General features: G+C 37.8%; 1 protein-coding gene across 6 annotated transcripts in view; it reads right to left on the reverse strand.

The window, feature by feature from the left end:
- The window catches only part of WDPCP (WD repeat containing planar cell polarity effector), a 145,736-nt gene that overhangs the window by 36,102 nt on the left and 87,819 nt on the right, over positions 1-21,815 (reverse strand). For 5 of the 6 annotated variants that reach the window (XM_088160943.1, XM_088160945.1, XM_088160942.1 and 2 more), the window contains exons 14-15: positions 6,218-6,281; positions 1,542-1,644 (exon numbers count right to left, since the gene is read on the reverse strand). In XM_088160943.1, the coding sequence (XP_088017069.1) occupies positions 1,542-1,644; positions 6,218-6,281 (167 nt within the window). Of the gene's footprint in view, positions 1-1,541; positions 1,645-4,710; positions 4,796-6,217; positions 6,282-21,815 lie in introns of those variants that run through there. The other variant, XM_088160947.1, reaches the window with a different exon arrangement.

Here is a 21,815-nt window from a genome sequence, read left to right on the forward strand (position 1 = left end):
CACCTCTCCCTGCCCCTCTCCCTGCATGTGCATCTACAGTGCTACAAAGGCTCTCACTAAATTCATAAATAGCCCAACTTCAGAAATCTAGTAATCATGGTAGTTTGCAAAGAATTAAATGGAGATACAGATTAGAGTTTAAATTTTCTGGATTAAGTGTCAGAGAAGAGATAATGATCAGATGCAAGTCCTGGGTATCTCAGCTATATTTGGTGCAGCACATAAATACCTAAGAAGTAAGAGAAGAGAAAGCAAGAGAGATGTAACTGCACACTTTAAAGTGCCCACTAAGGGATGACCGAAACAGGTGTCATTTGGTTTTGAACTCTAGTGGTGAAAGGGCTTGCCCAAAAGCCCAGTTATGGTGGAAAAATGGCTTTAAGTGATTTGAGCATGGAAATGAAAGACCCTGAAGACAAGAGTTGAGGAGAAGCACTCCTTGATTCCTGTTTTGCTGGAGAGGGAAGGATGTGCTACTGTATTGCAGTAGCCTGGAAAGTCATGGATTTATACAATCTATAGAAATAGCATAAATGCATATATGGCCTCTCTGCATTTCTAGGTACTGGAGTGGAATTCCCTTGCATGCTCTGGGCAAACAAGGAGATGTACAGCTCTAAAAGAATCCCATGTTATCCAAGATCTCAAAGGTTTTGTGACTCTGACTCACAAAAACACCTTCTGAATTTTAATCCTATTCTACTTCTTGGCATGGGATAAGGACAAAAGCTCAGTGCTTTCCTCTAATATTCAATGATTCAGTAGAACAAGCAAAACAGAACTATGCAAATTTTATACAAACATTTTTAGGCTTTGTGGGTCTTCTTCCCTCTGTCTCCAATGGAGGTCAGCTCCATAGACTTTGACACCTTCTTGGTTCATGATATAAGGCATGAAATCAGAATGGTCGCATGTGCTTGCATACATCTCTTCATGTCAATTCAGAAGAAACACAAGGAGAAAGTGAATGAGCTGTGAGTTCCCCTGCATGAAAATTCATCTGTGTTTTAGCTATTAGTTCCATTGCAACTTTAGCATCGATATCCTCTATGGAATGGCAAGAATTCCACTGCATGCAAAACTGCTGCTTTAAAGCCAGGATGTGAAGCTGTGTTCATATCAGTAAATTTTCCATCTGAGTGCTGCCAAAGTCAATGTTGGATGTGTCTCCAGTGTGCAGCAGCAAATATTTATAGGTGAGTGAAATTGCCATGCCTGGCCTTTAATGTTGCTATGAACAAAGATTTTCAGATTCAGTCCCTTACTTCTTGCTCTCAGTTCAGTTTGTACAGCTTGAATTTTCTATATAGTCACAGTATGAATCTTTTTACTTCATAGCTATCCTCCTCACACAGGTACTAAAAGGCAAAGCTACATGATTTTTATAAGCCTCCTTCTTTAGTTACAAATAAAAATACAGTCTCACTTTCACAGAAAACAATGCAATCAAAACAATAACCCCTCTACAAATATAACAACATGTTCTACAGGACAAGTATCGATTAAAATAAAAGGGCTTTTTAAACACCTTTAATTCTTACCAATTCCAGTAGTTATTGATTCTGCATCAATGTCATTAGCCTTTCTCTTTGCCACTTCAGCCAGTGCCAATTCACCCTTATCTAGAGCAAGGTAATGGATGTCCTTTGGAAATAAAGAAGAAAAAAGATTAATCTAAAATGAATCTCAAAGAAGCAACAAAAAGGATTTTGAAAGAAAGAGGTTCTTTTATTATTTAGATCACAAACACAGATGGAACTGATGAACCTACCATTACATTTTAATTCCCTCCAACACAAATATGTTTCCTTACTTGTGCTGTTGAATACAATAATGAATAAAACACTGACCAATCATGTTCTGATAAAAGCAAAACTATTGACTCAGTGTATAAAAATAAACAAATCTTTCTACTTTTAATATAACTTCTATTGAATTAAAAGAATGTTGATAGGAGGTGGAACTGTGTAAATCAGATCTGAAGTACTGGAACTCTCCTGGCTGACAGCCTGTATTTGGAGCATGGTAAATGCAGATGAGGTGCTTAAAGACATGGTCTAGTGGTGGACTTGTTAGTAATGGGTTAACAGTTGGACTCAATGACCTTAGAGGTCTTTTCCAATCTTAAAGATTTTATGATTTGAAGGTTTCCATCTTTTAGGGACTAATTTTTGTTTGAATGTTGTCATACACGCACTATTGAAGGTCATTACCCTCACTATTCTGTGGGTAAAGTGATGATGGTTCTCCCAGTGCTGATACTGGAAGTAATAAGAGCAATAAGAGTAATAAGAGAGTGGTTCTAACATCCACTGGGTCGGCATGATTCCTGAGCCACTCCTGAACAACAAGGGGCTTTCCAAAAATGTTGTCTAGCATGAATAATTGGTAACACTCTGGATCTAGTCTTTTATCTAGAGTCAAAATTCAGAGGGGTGCAGCAGGCAGAAAATGATGAAGCTTTGTCAATGAAGAGCTTGTGCTCTCTGTTTATCAAAGCAGATTTTATTTCAGGTCTTAGTTTTGTCCATTTTCCGGTTTGAGTAAAGAAATGTAAAGGTGTTACATATCCATCATTAACTAACCTTGTAAGAAATAAAGATTAGCAGTAGGTTTGTAAGTGGCTTTCTTCGTTGTTCCTCATGTTGCTGGTCATGAAGAACAATAAAAAAAATAGCCTTTGCCTCATCTCTAAGCTTTAGAAAGAAAAGATTACAGACATTAAATCTCCAAATTAGACAATTTCAGATCAAATTTAGGTGTTCCTCATTCAAATAAACCATCAAAAGTGGATTTTTCTAAGAATTTATAACTCACTGAGTAGAATTAAGCTAGAAAACTAAAAAACAGAAAGAAGAAGCACCAGAATACAAAGTGCTTTAAAGAACGACAGAAAAAAATAAATTATCTGAATATTCATGATGGATATTTTTTCACACAATTACCTAAGAGTTTACAAGTCCAAAGATCACATGTCTCTCAAACACAATGGTGACAATAAAAACAATTTCCAGCTGCCTATCAGGAGCTTGCTGAAAGGGCTCTATTTTATCATTTAGCAGTTTGCTTACTTTTTGGACTACTTCCCTTTCCCCTCTTTGTGACTCACAGAGCTGGCCGTTGGTGAGCAGAAGTCATTTGAAACACGATGTGCATTTGTCTATAGGATATTTCTGGGCAACACTCCAATATTTCTTCGAAGCATGCACTCTCCTCATCAGTGTATCACCCAAGATCTGACAGTTTTATTAAAGTGTCTTTTCCTTGCATTTTTTGCTACCTTTGGTACATGGGATGGCCTTTTGAATTTACAGCAACTGAGAGCTGGAATGCACTACAAAAGCATTTCAAGTTAACAGCCTTTCCACTGCTTGATCTTTTCCATCAGAGATTGGATCAGTCACTGTCCAATAAATGGAGCTGTTGTTCTTGACATTATGTCCTTTCAGTTTTATTTTTTTATTGAACTTCGTAGGAGATGATATTAATTGATGGACTTGGATGTGACGTGAGGGTTAAGCTCAGGGAGAGACCCAGCAGTGTTATGTGTCTTGCTATGGCATCATCTAGTGATGCTATAGCTATAGTTTTAAGCCTTTTTTTTTTTCTTTTTCGTTTCTTTGAAAGAAATTAGCCCTCAGATAGCATTCTCTCAAGCTTCTTTTCAGTCTCAAAATAAATAATGGGAATGCTGTAGAACCCTGTTTGGTGAAATGGACATTATCTTAGAAGTTTCAGGTGACGAGCACTCAATGTTTGCATCCTCCTCAACCTCTGTTATATCTATTCCTCTCTCTCATTTCCTTTTTATTCCTTCTCTGCTCCATGTTAATAAACAGACTTTTTTCTTTCTCATTTTGCTTATGTCATCAGGTATCTTTATTTAGACTACTATTTCTTCTTGAAATCCCATTAAATTATTTGGGAATAAGGTGATGTGACTCCTAGAGCTATCTGAGGATTTAAAAATTGATAAAAGTGCTTTAAATACATGCAATCATACATAAAAATCAAAGTGTATATTAGTAATTGCATTTTGCCCTACATAAACAATATATGGGAACCATTCAGTATTACGCAGAAGTGAGGGATGCACAACCCTTGGTTAGCAATAGCATTGCTATGTTACTAATACCTAGAAGGACTGTAAGGGAACGGGTTTTCATCTAATTTTCACACAATATTAAGCACAATGAAGCCAAATTCCCTAGAAATTACCATGGCACAAATAAATACTTCTAATGACCTATGCATGTTTAAACTTCTTGAGTCCTCTACTTAATGGACTTGAAGTAGTACCACTGTTAGCTTATTGTAAAGTTTGTTCATTAGTGACTGACTTAGACAATGAATTAGTAGAAGAGCATTTCCCCAGAGGAGGCACGAATGTGTGCTGCTTGTAGCATAATTTAGGGGAGACTATGAGGAATTCCAAAGGTAATGCAAGCAGAACGAGGACATTAAAGAACTGGTTTTGATCTCACAATGACATAAGCCAGGAGGAGCTCTTTGGAAATATACATTTATGATTAAGGGCACTGGTAGGATGGGAAATGAAGAGTAGGTGTTGAGAGAGGAAAGGAAAGGCAAAGAGTAGGAAAGGATGGAGTTAATTGCTTTGCAAACACTGAAAATCCTCTTGAAGAAAGTTGGAGAGACTTTTTGGTGAGAGTAGAATATGTTATCTTTCACCTGTGGAGGCAGGTACAGCCCCTCCCTCTTGCTAGCAGCTGTTCACCCATCTCAACATCCAACACTGGTGTTCCCAACCTGGCACAGAGGTGCTCCCTCAGTCCTGCCACCAACAGAGGGAAGGAAAGAGAAGAAGATCACGTAGGAAATGCTCTCAGTCATATGAGAGAGGGCCTTTGATGGCAAATGCTGGGACATTTATTCTGTCGGAATGGCTAAAATCAGGGAATATGTATTATATGTACACTGGGAAAGCCCTTGGCAAAAACCTTTAATCTGCTCCAGACATACTACAGTCCGAATCTTATATGTGGCTGCAGCAGTGCCTAGCATGATTAGGTATAAAATTTGTATTGAAGAGGCTACATTCAATAAAGAGAGAAAAAGAAAGAGATTATCTAAAAAGACAGAAAATCGAAGGGAGTAAACATAGAACATGCAATGAATTTCCTAAAAGTCTGATATTTCCATCATGTTCTTTTGATGCATACTTAGGAAAGTTTATCACAGTATTCACATCTTTCTAATTAGATGGAACAAGCCAGATAATTAGAGCCGTGAAAAAAACATCAAAAGGTTCACACAACTTTTTATATAATTAGAAGGGAATTTTCATAACCCCTAAAAGTAGGATTTAATTGTGTAATTTAACATACAATTTAAATATCAAGATCAAACTAGCAGGGCAAGTGACTTAATGGGATAAATGATATTAACATCTAGTGTCAAAGCTTAATTTAAACAACAGAATGTCTTCATTATGCAAAAGAGTCAAGCAAACGAATCGTTCAAAGGGCCTTTTTTTCAACAGGCCCTTTCCTATTGTTTCTTTGAAAACAATGAAATCAGCTATGGAGCAGCAACATGCTGAGAGACCAGGAGAGCACGACTGGCTTTGTCCATCTGACCTCACTGTGACATTGTGGTGCAAGATCTTATAAAACAAGAACCTCCTGCAGTGCTCACACAGAGGACCTTTTAAGAGCTGGTTAATTTTACTTTTGTAGCTAATTAAATGGGAAGGGGCAGAGAGTGCATGAAATGTTAAAACCCTTGTGTTGATGCTGCTGAGCTTTGTTGCTTTAAAAGTACCAGCAGAAGCAGTTATAATCTGTCACTTTTCACAAAACCCCAAGAGACAAACTAAGAGCATTCAGGATCCCCAGGACATGAACAGTTCTTGCGTCCAGGACTCAGCAGTTGGACTTGAAGGAACAGACTAGAAATGTATAAGCTTATTAAAGTGAAAAATGACATTCATTCACATCAGGTCAGATGAAGAAAGGGAAAGTTTAAAAACACATACAATAGTTCCTGGAAAATTAAGAATGGCCTGTAGGCTGGTGAAAATGTCAGTGACTCTGAAGATACTCCATTCCTACTGATGAGTTTCATGATGGCAAAGGTAAAACAGTTCTGTCTTCAGTATATGTCCAAGACTGCAAACGACCTGGAACTGTTTTAATGTGTACAAAAGCTGACAAATAATATCCTCCAAGACCCTCTGTCTCCAGAAACAACTCACCATGAACAGGTCCCGAGCACCGATGTCAACAGCAAGCAAAAACGCTTTTTCAAACCTCTGATACCTGAAAGAAAAAGGAAACACATTGCTTGCTGAGGTTAATTTAAGAGCTGCATCAAATTTTGCTCATGTACAAAGTCCTTCAATGCTCACCAAAAGTGATGCCAAAGCTTTATTGGGGAACCTTGATAGGCTCATATTCAAATTGCAGAACTGTGAGGTAGGACAGTGACTACCCTTAACCTTCTTTGTTTAAAATCTTCACCAAATGGTTCAGTGTTGAGTCCCATCAGATCTGGTTGAATGTGAAGGGAGCTGAAGATCTTAACAAATCTTTACAAAGATAGCAACCACAACACAGATAAACAATATCCCCAGCAATGCTGGTAGGAATCTCAAAATCCTCTACAGAAAACACTAATGCCAAAATTCACATTACTTCAGAGGTCCCTGTAGAAGTTTGCACTGAGTTTTGTCCTTGCAGTCCCCTTGACACAGCTCTCTGAAGATGCTAATCCAGTTGAGTCACGAATCCTCAGGGACTAAAAGAGGTAGGGAGGTGATACTCTTTTGTGTTGTAACTACCTTAGCCCAGTATTAGCACAGACTCCTGAGAGTTTTCTGAGATCCTACAGTGAAAAAGATTGCACCAATGAAGTATAACAATGGGGAAAAGAGCAAAATCACAAGCAAAAATTACCTCCACGTGTGCTCTAGAAGGTACCACCCAGAGACACAGTAGAGCAGGAAGGGGGCAGCACGAATGTGGAACTTCATCTTTAAGGACATTCCTTTGGTGGGTTGAGACTCTGCTGAACAACAGCTCCTTCCATTTATGGTGACAGACCAACCCCTTCATCCTACCCAGACACCACACACCATCTCCTGGGCACATACCAACACGGGATGGAGGGACTGGGCAAGAATGTATCCTCCTGTGTGCAATTCCACAGAAGCAGGAGGACATGAGCCATCCATCAGAAGCTTTCTGAGGATGTATAAAGCATTGCACTGGCACATGCTAATCTCAATGGAAAATTCTGCATTGGGCTATTGTTTCTCTTATACATTATATACTTATACATTATGTGACATTGTATTATGAGAAAGTGATTCTATCTGTACACATTTTCCCCTACTGCACATTTTTAACTTTTTAAAATTAGCTACGAAAATAGATTTGGTGACTATTTTTAGATATGCAAATACCCAGATTTTATTTCAGTTGAGAGGTAGAAGATTGATTACATAAAGAAAAATCTTGTATTTGTCCCATTACGAAGTAGGTAAATTTTCCCTCTTTCCACCTGTTAACAATTTCAACAATGGATCAGTTGTAGACACTCGAGGTTTGGAAGGAGATGACTTCTTTGCCTCAGAGGGGAAAAAACAGCATTGTGGATTTATCAGGGTTAGAAAGGTGTAGGCTGTGCTTGTCAAATGAATATTGTCAGACAGCATCCCATGGATGAGAATTTGTACAGCTCTGTACCTTGGTGGTGTCGTAGGAAACAGTGGGCAGTGCTGCACCTCCTCCTCAGGCCGGTGTGAACAAGAGGAAAGATGGGAATCCTCTTTTGCCTGGGTGGGTAAAGTAATCCCATATGATGCACCACACCGGGATTCCTGCTCCCAGCCAAAGCCTCAGCGGTTTCCTGGCTCCCTCCTGTTACAGCCTTATCACTCTCCTCTCTTCTACCACACACTTGGAATGATTCAGCAGATTGCAAGATAGAACCAGAGAAGACTTTTCCTCAAGGAATAACATTCGTGACAAGAAGGCATAATATGTTAGCTTAAGTAGAAAAGGAAATGCTTTCTCCAGGTGAGGTTCCTAAGAGCTGGAGTGGGGAGCCCTTCCCTCCCTAAAGCTAATCTCCCTGCTGTGCTTTCCAAGTACTAATTTGCAGCCCTCCTCACAGAACCAGTTTAAGGGAGGGGAAGAGATAAATTAACCTCTTGATCACCAGGGAACAGGCAGTGCATCCCTGTATTTTCATGCTTGTCTATGTATCTGAAGCTTTTCAACATGATTCTTGTGATGGATTTTCCATCAAAATACATTGTTTTGCAATGATGATTTTGAAGCTATGCTTTAATTAAGAAAAAATAAGTACATTTTAAAATATGTATATCTTGAACAGCTATCACGTTTATATTTTTTCCTGGCATAGTTTTCTTTTTACATTATGGATTAAATACACATTCTTAGTACTTAGAGGGGAAATTGTAGCGTGAACAGAAACAGCTTTTTGACTGGCTAAAAAGAATATCTGTATCATTATTTTGTATTTCCAAAGTTATCGCTATATAGACTATTTGAATGACATTTGCTTTAGCCAAGGAAAAAATGCCTGCAACCAAAAAATATAAAATAACTCTCTCATTTGATTGACTTGCAGAACAGAATCATGGCCTTAAGCTGTAATTTCTTTGCAGTTTCAGAAAGATTTTGATTATTTTTCCTTTAATCAACATACATACTTTGTCTCATTATGGCCCCATTCATACAAGTGTGACGTTAACTCATTTTTTTGAGATCTGTACTAAGGAAAAAAAAAAGGGAAAAAATACTATCTAAGAAATGCTCTTCACAAACCAAGAGTGTTGCAAATAACAATCACAGTTACTTCATAATTTATTATAAATTGAATTGCTTTAAAAGAAGGCAGATGTTACAAAGAAGAGTGAGAAGTTTGCTTTACTTAGGCCAACAGTATTAAATCAGTCAGGATTATCCAGAATTTTTAAACCTAACTTTACTAGAAGATAATTGTTATTCTGAAACCCTTTGTTATGAAAGTTTTGTTGGTTTTAATGTACAAAAAATATTAGAGAGAGGTCTATATAGCATGAGACCAACCTCAAGTTAATAATATCCATTTTATAAGCATGTTTTATCCTAGGAAGATCTCTTACTGTTGTTAGCCCACCCAGTTTATCAGCTCCTCAAACAAACAAAATACCTCCCAAGTAAAACGTTCCCCATTTTGTTCTTGTGCTACAGTCACCAGGTACAATATTTGCTCTCTAAAATGGAATTTCCAGGGCTGTGGTGTTGAGTAGTGTCTTCCCAACCCCTGCCTCCACCTTAGCTTGGCTCCCAATAACTCTAGCAATCAAGACTTATATGTGTCTTGAAAGAGAGAGAGAGAAGGAAATCAACCTGCAAACCATGAAGTTCTGCCACTTGTTTGGTCAAAGTGACAGGCAATAGAGATATGACCATCAAGGTCAGAACTCTGACACTGCAATTAACTATGTAGGACACATAGGAAAACATTTCCTTGCAAGCCATTTAGTAGATACAACATTACCTTCAAATTCTCATATAACAAAAGAATATTGGTATTATATGCACTTCGTTATGTATTCTAAAAAAGCTTAAAAATATTCTGTTAGTGTGGGCAAGGAAATAAATTCATATTTCATATATGAATAATATAACTACAGGCATGTAGGTCAAAAATGGTCAAGATAGAGAGGAATCCAGTCTTGCTTTCCATGGTGAGGTGACAAACCTGCTGCCTGCCTGTATTTTGGGAATATGATTTAACTTAAAAGACGTCAGGAAACAATTTTATTTTAAAATAAAATATATAAGTAATTTAAAAAATATATAATGTTATCTGTAACTTCAGAAAGGCTATTCTGTTCTCTGACATAAATAATAAGAGAATCAAACGCCTGGGATTTCCTTCTGTTGGATGTTCATATATAAAGTAATTTGAAATACTGTTGATCAAAAGCGTGTATGGATTGCAGCCTGCAGAGAAGGGAAAAGAAGTCTCTTTGGTTTTTAGAAAATGTTCTACAAAGATATAAAAAGGCAAAACTTTTTCATCTGTATTCCACAACTCCTAAATTGAATGTGGTCATTTAAAGATAGAAATGCAGTTTTTGGACTGAAAATGGTCAACTTGAAAACGCTTGTAATATTTAGCCATTATATTACAGTTTCTCCAGTTCCTGGTTCCTCCAAGAACCAGGAAAATAAAATAAAAATCATATGGAGGGAGGAGGAAGGGAAGGGAGAGGGAGCTCATGCAGGCAAGCAATATAGTGCAGAAAAGATGGAAACATTTCTTTAGGGACTAGTTACAACCAACAAGCCTTCTTAGACATGCTCATCGACCATGTAAGCATATTCCTTGTGCTGGGCTGATAAAGGAGGGCTGCAGCAGTTTTCTTCCTTGTCTTCAATAAGAGTACACAACATTTAGAAAATAATCTGCAGGGGAAGAGCTGTGGCACAAATAATATTTATAAGGCAATCTTTTTTAATGGAAGAAATTTCAGAGTCCTCTTCATCTCACAGTCCAATCAAGAATGATATGCATTCAAAAAGTGGATATTAAATATGCACTGAGCAAACAGAACAGGAGAAAATGAATATTGAAATAATTTACATGTAATCAAACTACACTGAAATTAAGTTTTAATTGTTCAGTATTCCATGATGCATATGCAGATTTTAAAGTATTCAGAATATCAATCAAGTGTTTACTTACATCAAGCAATTGTATTTAAGCATACAAAACAGATGATGAAAATATGTTCAATCAGTTACAGCTCCCAACATTTACTGCTGGTTTTACATGATCACTTTTAATTCAGTTATTTCATTTAATATTTCAATTTAATAGCTCATTCTTTCATTCAATTTCTAGGCATCTTGCCCATTTCTTAAACACAATAATAATAATTATTCATAAAAGGAGCTGTTTCCTCATAAATTCTCATATCAGCAATTTTTGGAACAGAAATGGTTTTCATGCTTTTTTCCCCCTCAAAATATGTTGTTATTATCTGAAATATTTTCCCTTTAAATTAGCCAATATTCAAATAAAGAATAACGTCTGCAAAATTACTCTGAACCCTGTTCTGTTGGAATTCTGAGCCAGAATAATTAGAGATTATCAGATTAAAGAACCTAAAAGTTGTGTGGCTAGGTTGCTAAGTGGTTGATTTAAATCGGGACAGATTAATTTTTCACCAACTGTTGAACACACCACCACTGATTTAGGCATGTAGCTGTATGTCAGCTTCAGAGCCTATTTACAAAACCAGGGCTAAAAGGACTTACATATTTCACAGAAAAAATTTCATGCGTAATGTTCCTTAAAATGACAACCCTGAAATTCTGTTGACCTCCAATGAGACATGTCAACGTAAAATTTCAGTAAATTCTGAAGACTTAGATTGCTGAGTAATCCATCATATATAAAATACAGTATTAGTCAAACATTTATACCCTGCATTTTATATTGAATGCTGAAAAAGTGGTACTTAAGAGTTCCTGGAGAAGAATAAATAGATCTCATATTTCTTGAAAAAAAACGCAGATAAACAACTCACTTAAAAAAACCTCACTTTATGCAAAAGTCAACCAAAATCTGAAATTATTTTACCCTAATGAGTTCAGTAGGATGCCCTATGTTAAATAAGGTGGTTGTAGAAAACTGAATGCAGCCTGAAGACCAGGAACTCTCCAAAGAACCTATTTTGTGCCTCTTCCTACACAGACTCAGCACATTAACTCTTCCTGTTCCCAAGGTACCCTGCCAAAACATGCTCCAGACAACACTGTCCTTCTCCCAGCAGGGCATCCACAGCCTTCTCCCTACAAAGGTTTGAATAAGAGGCCATGTGGGCCATGCTTGGTGTTCAGCAGCATAGGTCTTGATTGGCAGAACTTCTATTTGCTGAACTTTCACTGTAGCTTTTTAGGACACAGATAACCTCCTGCATTCTATTTAACCCCAACTGGTTGCTGATTTTCACAAAACTTGCAGGCATTTACTTATTTCTGAGACTTCTACCCTCTGTTAAATTGGTTGAGATTCCCCAATTATTGTGAAAGTTAGAAGTGGCAGAAGGATCAATAGATGCACTGGAAAGCTCCACCCTCTGAGACGCCAGCAGTATTATTTTGCCAAGCTCCTGCTATTATGCCACTATGTTTTTAGATTACGAGCTCCTTTGAACAGGACACACTAACCTCCGAGGAGAGTTCACAGCCTTGTTACCTTCTAAGATACTGATGAAGGGAAAGTGCTGCAGAGCACACCAAAGGGTAATGGAGAAACAGCCACTGGGTCTGTGTGTGTGTGTGAGTCAAGGGGATAATCTCCTAAACTGTATCCTAAATTGAGTTTTAGATGCAGGAGCTCTAAATGTTGTTCAAGTATAATCTATACATCCCTTCAGGCCCAGATTTAGCAAAGCATTAATGTACGGGCTTATGACCTATAATTTTCCATGGGTCCTAAATATGGGCATGTTAAGTGAAGTGCTGGATTTGTGGCCTGAGTGACTTGTTTAAAAAGAAATCCCGTATAGAATCTTTCAAAGGTCATACACAAATAGGTCCCAGGTAAAGCCAGTGAATAACCATGACAAAATATAGTATACAAGTAAAAAATACTAGTATATCAAGGCACCCAAAATTCCTGTCACTTGAAAGATACTATCAAGTTACATATCTCTGACCTAAAGGAAGTCCACCCATTGCTTCATAGGGTGTTGGGCATAGAACTGAATGCCCTTCATATCAAAGGGTACCCTCTGGTTTGAAGCAAGAAAGCAAAAAAGAAAACCAAATTTAAAAAAAATAGGAAAAAAGAGAAAGCTGATAAGGGGAGCCAGATAGTATGACACTCTGGCCAGAGAAAACCTTCGAAGGCTCTAACTGGCTGTGAATCTTGAGGTCGTTTCCAAACCATCCATAAAAAAAGTTAATAATCTTACCATGTGATTCCTATCTTCTAGGGTAGTACTCTGCTCTAGGAAACAAAAACGTATTCTTGTGTGAAATAGTGCGGGTGACTCTACCTTACACACTTCTTCTTAGGACAGAATTTTGAGTCAGATTTTCAAGTGAAGCAAGTTAATTTTTGAATTAAGTAGTTTAATAATAAGGGATCATTTAAACCTTTAAAATACATACTTAGAAAGAAATAGTTTAAATGTATGAAATATTCTAGAAAAAGTAGTGGGTCTAGGTATAAAGAAATGTATGTAATTTATTTGTTGACCTTTGCTGAAATTAATTATAAAACAGCATTACTGTAAAACTCCAGAACTGCCTGATACCTACACTGAAGAAACATTTGTTTGAAGATCCTGATTCTATGAACATTTATGTCACAGACTTCTCATGTGATGCTGGTCATTCATGTCGGCTAGGTTCTTGCAGCATGGCACACTGAAGTGTTTGACTGCATCCCCTTCCTACCGTGAATGAGAATTCTTTCATATCTGTCAAGTTCTCCGAAATTTTCCAGAGCAGGTGCCATAAAAGTCTGGATAACAGAAATTTATTACTATCATAAAATATTATTATATAAATTAAAACTATTACAATTTGTATATTTTTAAACTAGATCCTGTCTTTTCTTGTAATCTGTACTTCCTTTCAATTTCCTACACTCTTTATCTCATTTTCATACTCATTTTCCTTCAAGAGAACATATTTTGTTGCCATAGCAGTATTTCCCTACCTTGCAATTTTATCATTGTGGCTCTCCTTCAGGTTTTTCTAAGCTGCAACCAACATGCACCCAGCAAAGAGAGGCTTACCCCCACCTCCAAACCTCTTCATTCCTTCAATCTCTCACTATTTAGTAACTTCTCAACAGCGTATTTTTATCTTTAAATACAGACACACTCCAACATACTCTTCCAAAGTACTCTGGGCTAAAAACAGGTGTTAATTAAAAATGCTGATAAGAGTCAGTGACACCTGTTGTTTCACATTTATTTTAATCAACCCTGTCTGTTAAATCCTAGCCTTTATTGCATTAATTCACTTCTGCTTTTCTTTTCCAGCTTTATCCCTCTCACTCTGGTGATCATGTAAACTTAACAGCATGTCTTGAAAGCTGGATTTTATTGAGCAAACATATCAGCATGTCTACACACTAAAGACAGCTATATAACGGAGGCCCAGTATCATTGCTGTGGTTAAGGATGAGTTGCTGCCTCTATAATAAATCCCTATTGTATACCTGTGATATCGCTGCAATTTTGAGCTGCAGCAGATGGGAATTTGGTATTAAAGTTAAGATGAACAGGCCCTTTTCCTCCTTGGCTTTCTATGAGGTACAGGGACAATTCTCCCTCATGCCTGACATTGGATAAGATGCACTTTTTTAGTGCTAAGACTTCTTGGAGAAAATATATTAGCTTTATATTTTCTAATGTTGGCTGCCTAAAGATAAATATCTACTTACAGAATCATGATGCAGGGCCAAATTTTGAATCCCTTGCTGAGTTATGGGTCCATTATGGTATATTTACCTTTTCCATCTATGTTTGTCAGTAGCCAAATTATTTCTTTATAATAAGATAATGCAGTGGTAATGCTCAAAAAATTCCTGCACATAACAGCTCTGTTGCAGCAAATATAGCCACAGAAGAGGCAGACAAGATATTGTCTGGAACTTTGTATGAATTTTGGCACATTTTTAAAGGAATAAATGGAAAACTATTGAGTCTGATGCGCTTTTTCTGCACACAATCATGTCCAGAACATAAAACATAGGAATAGGAACAACCTTTTGCTGAGACTGAAGGCACTCCTGACCTAATCCCTTACCATTAACTAGGAGAGAATATTAGAACAGGGCAAGCATATGGTGATATTTCCCTAAGTAGTCTCCTAGTCTCCAACAATTTGTGGTTCAGGGATTTGCTGAGCCAGAGGTGGTTTCCAGGCTGGTGTTCCTCAGTGAATTCCTCTTCTCTGAACCTCGCCTTTGAACACACATACAATTTTATCATCCACAACATCCTGTGGTAAGGAGGTTCATATTTCAATTATACGTTATGTGAAGAATCACTATTATTTTGAAACAGCCACGTGTTAGCTTTGCTTGATGACCTCTATTTTTCGTATTAGAAGAAGCAGTGAGCAGTCATTTACTGTGCTCTTTCTCACTAACACTCACAATTTAATAGATCTCTATCTCTGCTGCCTCCTCTTTAGGTCAAGGAGTTCTAGTCTATTTAGACATTCCTTTCATTGAAGCTGTTTCATGCCTTTAATCATCCTGGCTGCCCTTCCTAAACCTTTTTGAGTTCCACTATATCCTTTTAGAGATTATGGGACTCCAAAACTAGACACAAAATTCAGGTGAACTGAAGCTCACTGTTTTCTTGTCTAGTCCTTTTCTAAGAATTCCTAGTTTGCAATGTGCTTTTTGTAGTTCTGCTGAGCACCGAACTGTGCATTTTATAACTGTAGAGTTATAGGACCAATTATTCCTCCAGAATAATGTTGAGCTCAGATTGCATCAGGTTACACATGAAGTTTGGAGTCACATGCCACTGTGTACAAAGCGCTTCACTTTGAATTTATTTACATTTAATTTTATCTTCAATTTTGACACTGTGTCACTGCATCCTGTGAAGCCCTTTTGCCGTTCTTCACAGTAGGTCCTATCTTTACTAGTCTTAATAATTTAGTGTCATTAGCAAATGCTGGGAGCTCACAATGTGCTCCTTTGCCACCTTACTTATAAATATAGATCTTCTAAACTTATAATTTCCATTGGTGACCTCTGTGACAACTGACCATTTGCTCTTACACTGTTTCTTACTTTTTAATTAATTACTAATCTACAAAAGGGAAGCTTTCCTCTAATCCTGTGGCAGCTCAGTTTCTTTAAGACATATTGGTGGGAGACCTTCCAAAAAGGTCTTAAGTTGTCAAACTTTCATCAGTAGCAGCTGGATAGCCATTACTCACATGATTGTGGACATCAAATAATTTGGAGTTTTGAGACGTGACTTGCCTTTACAGAAATACTGCTGACTCTCCCCCAATATGTTGTCTGTATGTTCACACATTTTTAAAATATAGTTTCTGCTAATTTCACTGGTACATAGGGTGGACTTTCAGGGCATAGTTCTCCAAGGTCTCTCCAAACTGTTTTGAAAACTGACTTAATATTTCCCATGTTTCTGTCCTCAGGTGCTAAGGTCATTTAAAATGTGAGGTTAGACACCACAGTGTGTATTTCAGATGTTTTATCCCTTACTACCTTTAAAAATTCTGAATTAATTTTACCTAGTGCTGGTGATATATTACTATTTATCTGTCTCTAGTTGATACTTCAGCACTTACCAGTGTAAACCAAGAAACATCCCCATTCTCTCCTATCTTGGCCAACTAGTCAAAAGGAGACTTTTAAAGAGATCTGCATACCTGTCTGCTTTTTGTATCTTTTTGTAAATATTTCTTGATATTTTTTTTAGTCTATGTGCCTCTCTCATTCTATTACAGAAACCATCTGAGCAGCTAAGATCTTTCTGTTAACTGGCCAGTAATAATGTGATACAGGAGCTAGACATTTACAGTGCAAATCATTCCATTTATCTTCAAACAGCTTACCTTTACATGGCTAATTTAAGCTAATTAGGTAGGCTCCTTTTGTAGTTAATTGATAGGGATAGGCACTGATGTTTGACTCTTCATGCTTATCTGAGATATCTCCCTTCAATGGGATTACTAATCCTTTGGGTGCCCATGTCTTTATCCTAACTACAGAGGAAGCCCAGATGAGCATGTAGGACACAAATTCTACATTATTAAGCATGAGAGGTGCACTCCCAAGACACTATATCCAGCTATTGGACAAATTACTATTGCTGACTTTTTTCTAAATTTTCCTTTTGGTGTTCTTTCCTTCGCAGGCTTTTGGGTTCTGAAGAACCATAAAAGGCAGATCTGCATTTAAAGACAGAAAGCCTAGGGCTGCCTGACTATTCAGTTAGCTGTTCCTGCATGAAAATGGGAGAAAAGTCGGAAAAAAGGCTGAGGGAGTGAGAGAAAACTCTGATGAGCTGAGTTCACAACAGAATATTGCCAGATGGTCCACATACAGTAAAGGGAAGTGTAATGGTGGGGCTCAGGAAGACTTTGAAGATGAATGGAGAAAAAGTGTCTTGGTAAAGAGATGAGATATGAATTGATCTGGAGAAACTTCAGACAAAAAAAATTAATCTTAAATTCAGTTCTTGGTCAGGACCTTAAATTAGAGATTGTTGAGTGTCAATCTCAAAGAAGATGCTATTAGCTACTAGGTGGAGAGGGAGAAACTGATGGCCTGGGAAGGCTGGGGCTGACTTACAACAGCTGCTCAAGGATGGAGATATGTTGCTAAGAACTAATTTTTTAGGGTTTTGTCCATGAATATGATATATTTATTTGCATTGTTTCTGCACTTCGTGTATGCCCAAAGGCCTTAAGGTTTCAGGGAAACTGCAGAGCTGGTACAGCAGGAAAATGCCACCTTATGAGAGCAGATTATCAGTTGCACAACACAACAGTGGTCTCAATGTGGGCTCAGCTTCTGAAAGTAGCAATATCAAAGTCAGATTAATCAGCATGTGGGAATAGATCTGGTGAAAACATCAGTCCAGTGCAGCTATTTTGTGTTCCTTTTTTCTAGTGCAGTCCCATGAGTGGGGAGGTACCAGACAACTGGATGGCTTCTGGCACTCTGGGCCACCAAACTGCATCTGTTGCTGGCTGTGCAAAGTGGATCCAGATTACAGCTGCTCTGGGACTGCTTTAAGTGTGTGTAAGGGGCCATTCTTCCCATCCTCCAAGCAATGTCTCCCATTAGGTTGCGTAACATATCTTGCCCAAATCTCTGGCAGCGACTTGTCATGGTTTTTCTTCATGGCATTTTGTTCTCAAGCAATTATGCCATGTAATTTGTTGTCCCCCCATGCCGATATTTTGCTCATTATTTCTTACATTGTAATCATTGCTAGAGAATTAAATCCTAGAGTCATTCCTGTAGCATCAAAGTATCTGACTGAAATTGAAAACTGTCTTGGAGCTGGTTTAAGAAAAGAAATCATTAACAACATAGGACTGAAGCAAAGACAGTCTAAACTTTTAATGAGATCTTTAACTGCAAAAATAACCTAGTTCCATTAAACAGGTGCCTTTATTTCTTGTTTCTAAAACAGGTCAAGAAGCATGACAAGGGAAATATTTTCATGTGTAGTTCCATCACCACAATATAAATTCTCATTTATCAGTTCTATGGTAATATGAAAACCTTTGGTTTTGATTATTTTACAAAAGATGACAAAAAATGACTTTTCAAAGTCTTCTCCAGAAGGTGCTGCTTTAGTGAAAATGCTACTACTGAACTTACTCCCATAGAGATGAATTCTGTCCATGTGGCCACCATAGAGAACCTTCCATCAATGATCATTTTGTTTGAATGCATAATTTAATGCCTAATAGGTTACCGTATGAATATAAAAGACAAACTTAGTCCTCAACCATGTCATCTTAATGTTTATACATATTTTGTGACACACCATGTACCAATATAATTATAGATTCTACTTCTAGGGTGCTCTTAAAAAGGATCATAAAAGCTCTTTGCTCATGCAGCCTCTCAGTTCCATACAGTTGGCAGCAGATGGGATTGGGAATTATTCCTATGGAGCTGAAGCATTTTTTTCACCTTTGACTTAGGGCCCTACTTAGGATGGAAATACTCACAGTGAATATCTACTTTGGAGATTGCAGTGTAGTGATACGGGAACCTGCTTACCAGGGGGTAGCTAGTACTGCATTAGTGATGTACCTGCAGGACAAAAGAGCTTTATTTTAGCTTTTCAAAGGCTGTCTTGGACTTAAGTGATAACTGTCTGTGTCTAGGCAGCATATCTTGTAGTATAGCAGTGCACTTCAGAACTCTTGAATAGTGAAGATCGTAAAAATCAGTGGTGGCTGGAAGCAGGTCTCCCCTGACACTAATGACCACTCACCTTCTCATCTTCTTTAAGAGTGTTTATTTACAAAGGAGCTATATCAAGTCTTGTGTGCAAAGTCACATCACTTGATGAATGTTCTGCCCAACATGAATATAATTTTTTGCATTTACCCAGTAGCATCTTACATGGAACACTGCAAAGAGTAAAACACTTCTGAGATTTGTGAAGGAGTGAAAACACCAAAAGTAAAAACATGGTGGAGGTTCTCATTTTTGGATTCATACAAAGGAGAATCTGTCATGAATCCGTCCAAAATTCTGCCAATGAATGTGATCAGAGTTGTACTTTTCTCTAGAAAGATGAAAAAGCACTATGTTGTTATTTACAACAAAACTTTGCTTTGTAGGTAAGCATATTTGTACTGTGGGGAAAAAAGCCCAAATTACATTCTCTGAATGAAATTATCAGATTGAAAGGTGCAAGTTTTGAACCTTAGTATTTTTCCATGTAATTAAAAAAACCAAAAAACAAATCTTAAACTGAGTCTTCGCAAACACAAAAACAGAATTATAAAGGAGGAAAGGGCACAGCAGAACTGCACAACTGTGGCTGCATCTTAATTCTGCAACTCCTGCGCTGCATTTCAGACTATACTTTCTAGCCCTGCTTTCCCACTCAAAAAATGGTACCCAACAGACCAGGCGTGTGTTTGTGCCCGTGTGTCCGTGTCAAACAAACAAGATCATTTCATGCATTAGAAAATACGACAAGCACAATTTACGAATGCTTGATCAGAGTGAAGCAAAGCCATGAGTCAGCGATGCAGCAGTTAACGAGTGAAAAATTGTTCCCTCCCATTCCATTCCATGGCTACACGAGGCTGTGAGACAGAGGCAGGAGGTGGTGCAGCCACTCCCCCACCACACAAATATACGTAGCAAAAGGGTGGGGGCAGGGAGGTTACAGCTCCCCAAGGCATACCAAAAAATCCACCTCTACTCAACAGTTTACATAATGATATAATACATTATATTATTATAAGAAGTGACATCATAATAAAATACCAGAGTGCTACTGAAGTGGCATGGAACACCTAAGATACATTTCTGTTCTTGTAATTCAGTTCCTGTATTTTTTAATTATAGATAAAGATTTAGAGTGAAAATAATTATTCATTCCATAAATACTGTTGTAATGGATCCCTGGCATATAATTAAGAGGCCTTTAATTTAATTTTGTATACTGAATGCTTGTTGTTGGAGGTATTCCATATTTTACATTCAGGGCTTATACCTGCAAAGCTCTAAGCTTCTATTTTCGTGAAAGCTGAAGATGATGTGTGGTTTGCAAATTTAAAAACATAGCTTTTATAATGATGGATACAAATAACATGGCTGAGTCCAATATATCGCAAAGAATTTTCCTTCCTTCTAATTGCAATCTGTTTCAATTGTGCTATCAGTATTCCTTTGTCCATCTCAGCTTGGATGGAGCATCTTCTTTCTGAAGTGCCTTCACACCTAAAGAGGGAATCTGACATCAGAGCATTCAGCATTTTCTAGAAACTGACGTCATTGATGGTAGAAAAATAGATAGCCTATAGTCTCCCTGATAATGTGAAATTGGATGCCCCCAGTTATTTGCAACTGAACATACAACCTTTTGGCCTACAGTAAAGAGAAAAATCATTATCACATTAGCCCTTCTGGAAAGGTAACTGTATTTCTCAATTCTGGTAAATACAGACACTCACATCTTTAAAAGTACAACAATAAATGGCACTTTTTGGCAGACTCAGCAAGCAGGTCAAAGACTGTCTCAGCATGTAGAATGGATTAATATTTCTCTCCCGTGAATTGGTCCTTCTAAAAAGGCTTAAGGCAGATTGGTGAGGTATTCAAAGGAAAGCTGGAGAGGGGGGTGAAAACTTTTGTTTATATGAGCATTTTCCAGATTTAGATCTCAAAACATTTAAACGTTTTAGTGTTTTAATCTTGTATGAAGGACTCCACCCTTCCCTGTCCATCCCTGATGTGTCTGGTCTCCTCTACAGCCCATCACACACATCCTAAGATGCCTTTCCCCATTTGGCTCTGTGCTGCCACCCTGCCCTTCTTGCAGAACACTGTACATTCCCACACCTGCCTTCAGACCTTTGTCCCCAACACCTTGTCTTTTACTCATGCTCCTAACTCCACTTTCCTTGTTCTTCCTACCAAACTTTTGAGTTCTTCTCCTTAGTTCTTTATCTTCTAGGTTTAACTTCTGTGAATATGCTGCTTGCTCTTTCTGAAGCCCAAATGAACTGCAGAAGGCCCTACTCTATGCCAAGAAATACTTTTTGAATATCAACCACAATTTTATTGCATATAATTTAGTAATGTTTCCTCCACTTCTTGCTGTGGTAGGGTACAAAATGATCACTTTCCTTTTGTCTCCTCATGCTCACAAGAGTGTAATAAATGCCCCCTAATGCTGCATCAAGTTCATAGTCTCAGTTTACAGGGCTTCTGCATCCAAGTCTTCTTTGGTCATGCAGACACATCTGTTGTGATGAAAAAAATCACTCTGAAGAGATACATTAGCAATTTGTAACTAGCCTACTGGCCCGCAAGTATTCAGTGCCAAATGAAAAAGGTAAAAAAGTGATTAGAATCACAGAAACATCAAATATCCTGAGTTGGAAGGATCCTCAAAGTCCAGCTCCTGGCCCTGCACAGGTCAGCTCCAAGAGTCACACCCTGCACCTGCAAGCACAGCCCAAACACTCCTTGAGCTCTGTCAGGCTTGGTGCTGTGACCACTGCCCTGGGGAATCTGTTCCAGTGTATAACCACTCTCTGGGTGAAAAA

The sequence above is a fragment of the Sturnus vulgaris genome, chromosome 3 (genome assembly GCF_052056855.1).
Source record: "Sturnus vulgaris isolate bStuVul1 chromosome 3, bStuVul1.hap1, whole genome shotgun sequence".
Taxonomy (NCBI): Eukaryota; Metazoa; Chordata; class Aves; order Passeriformes; family Sturnidae; genus Sturnus; species Sturnus vulgaris.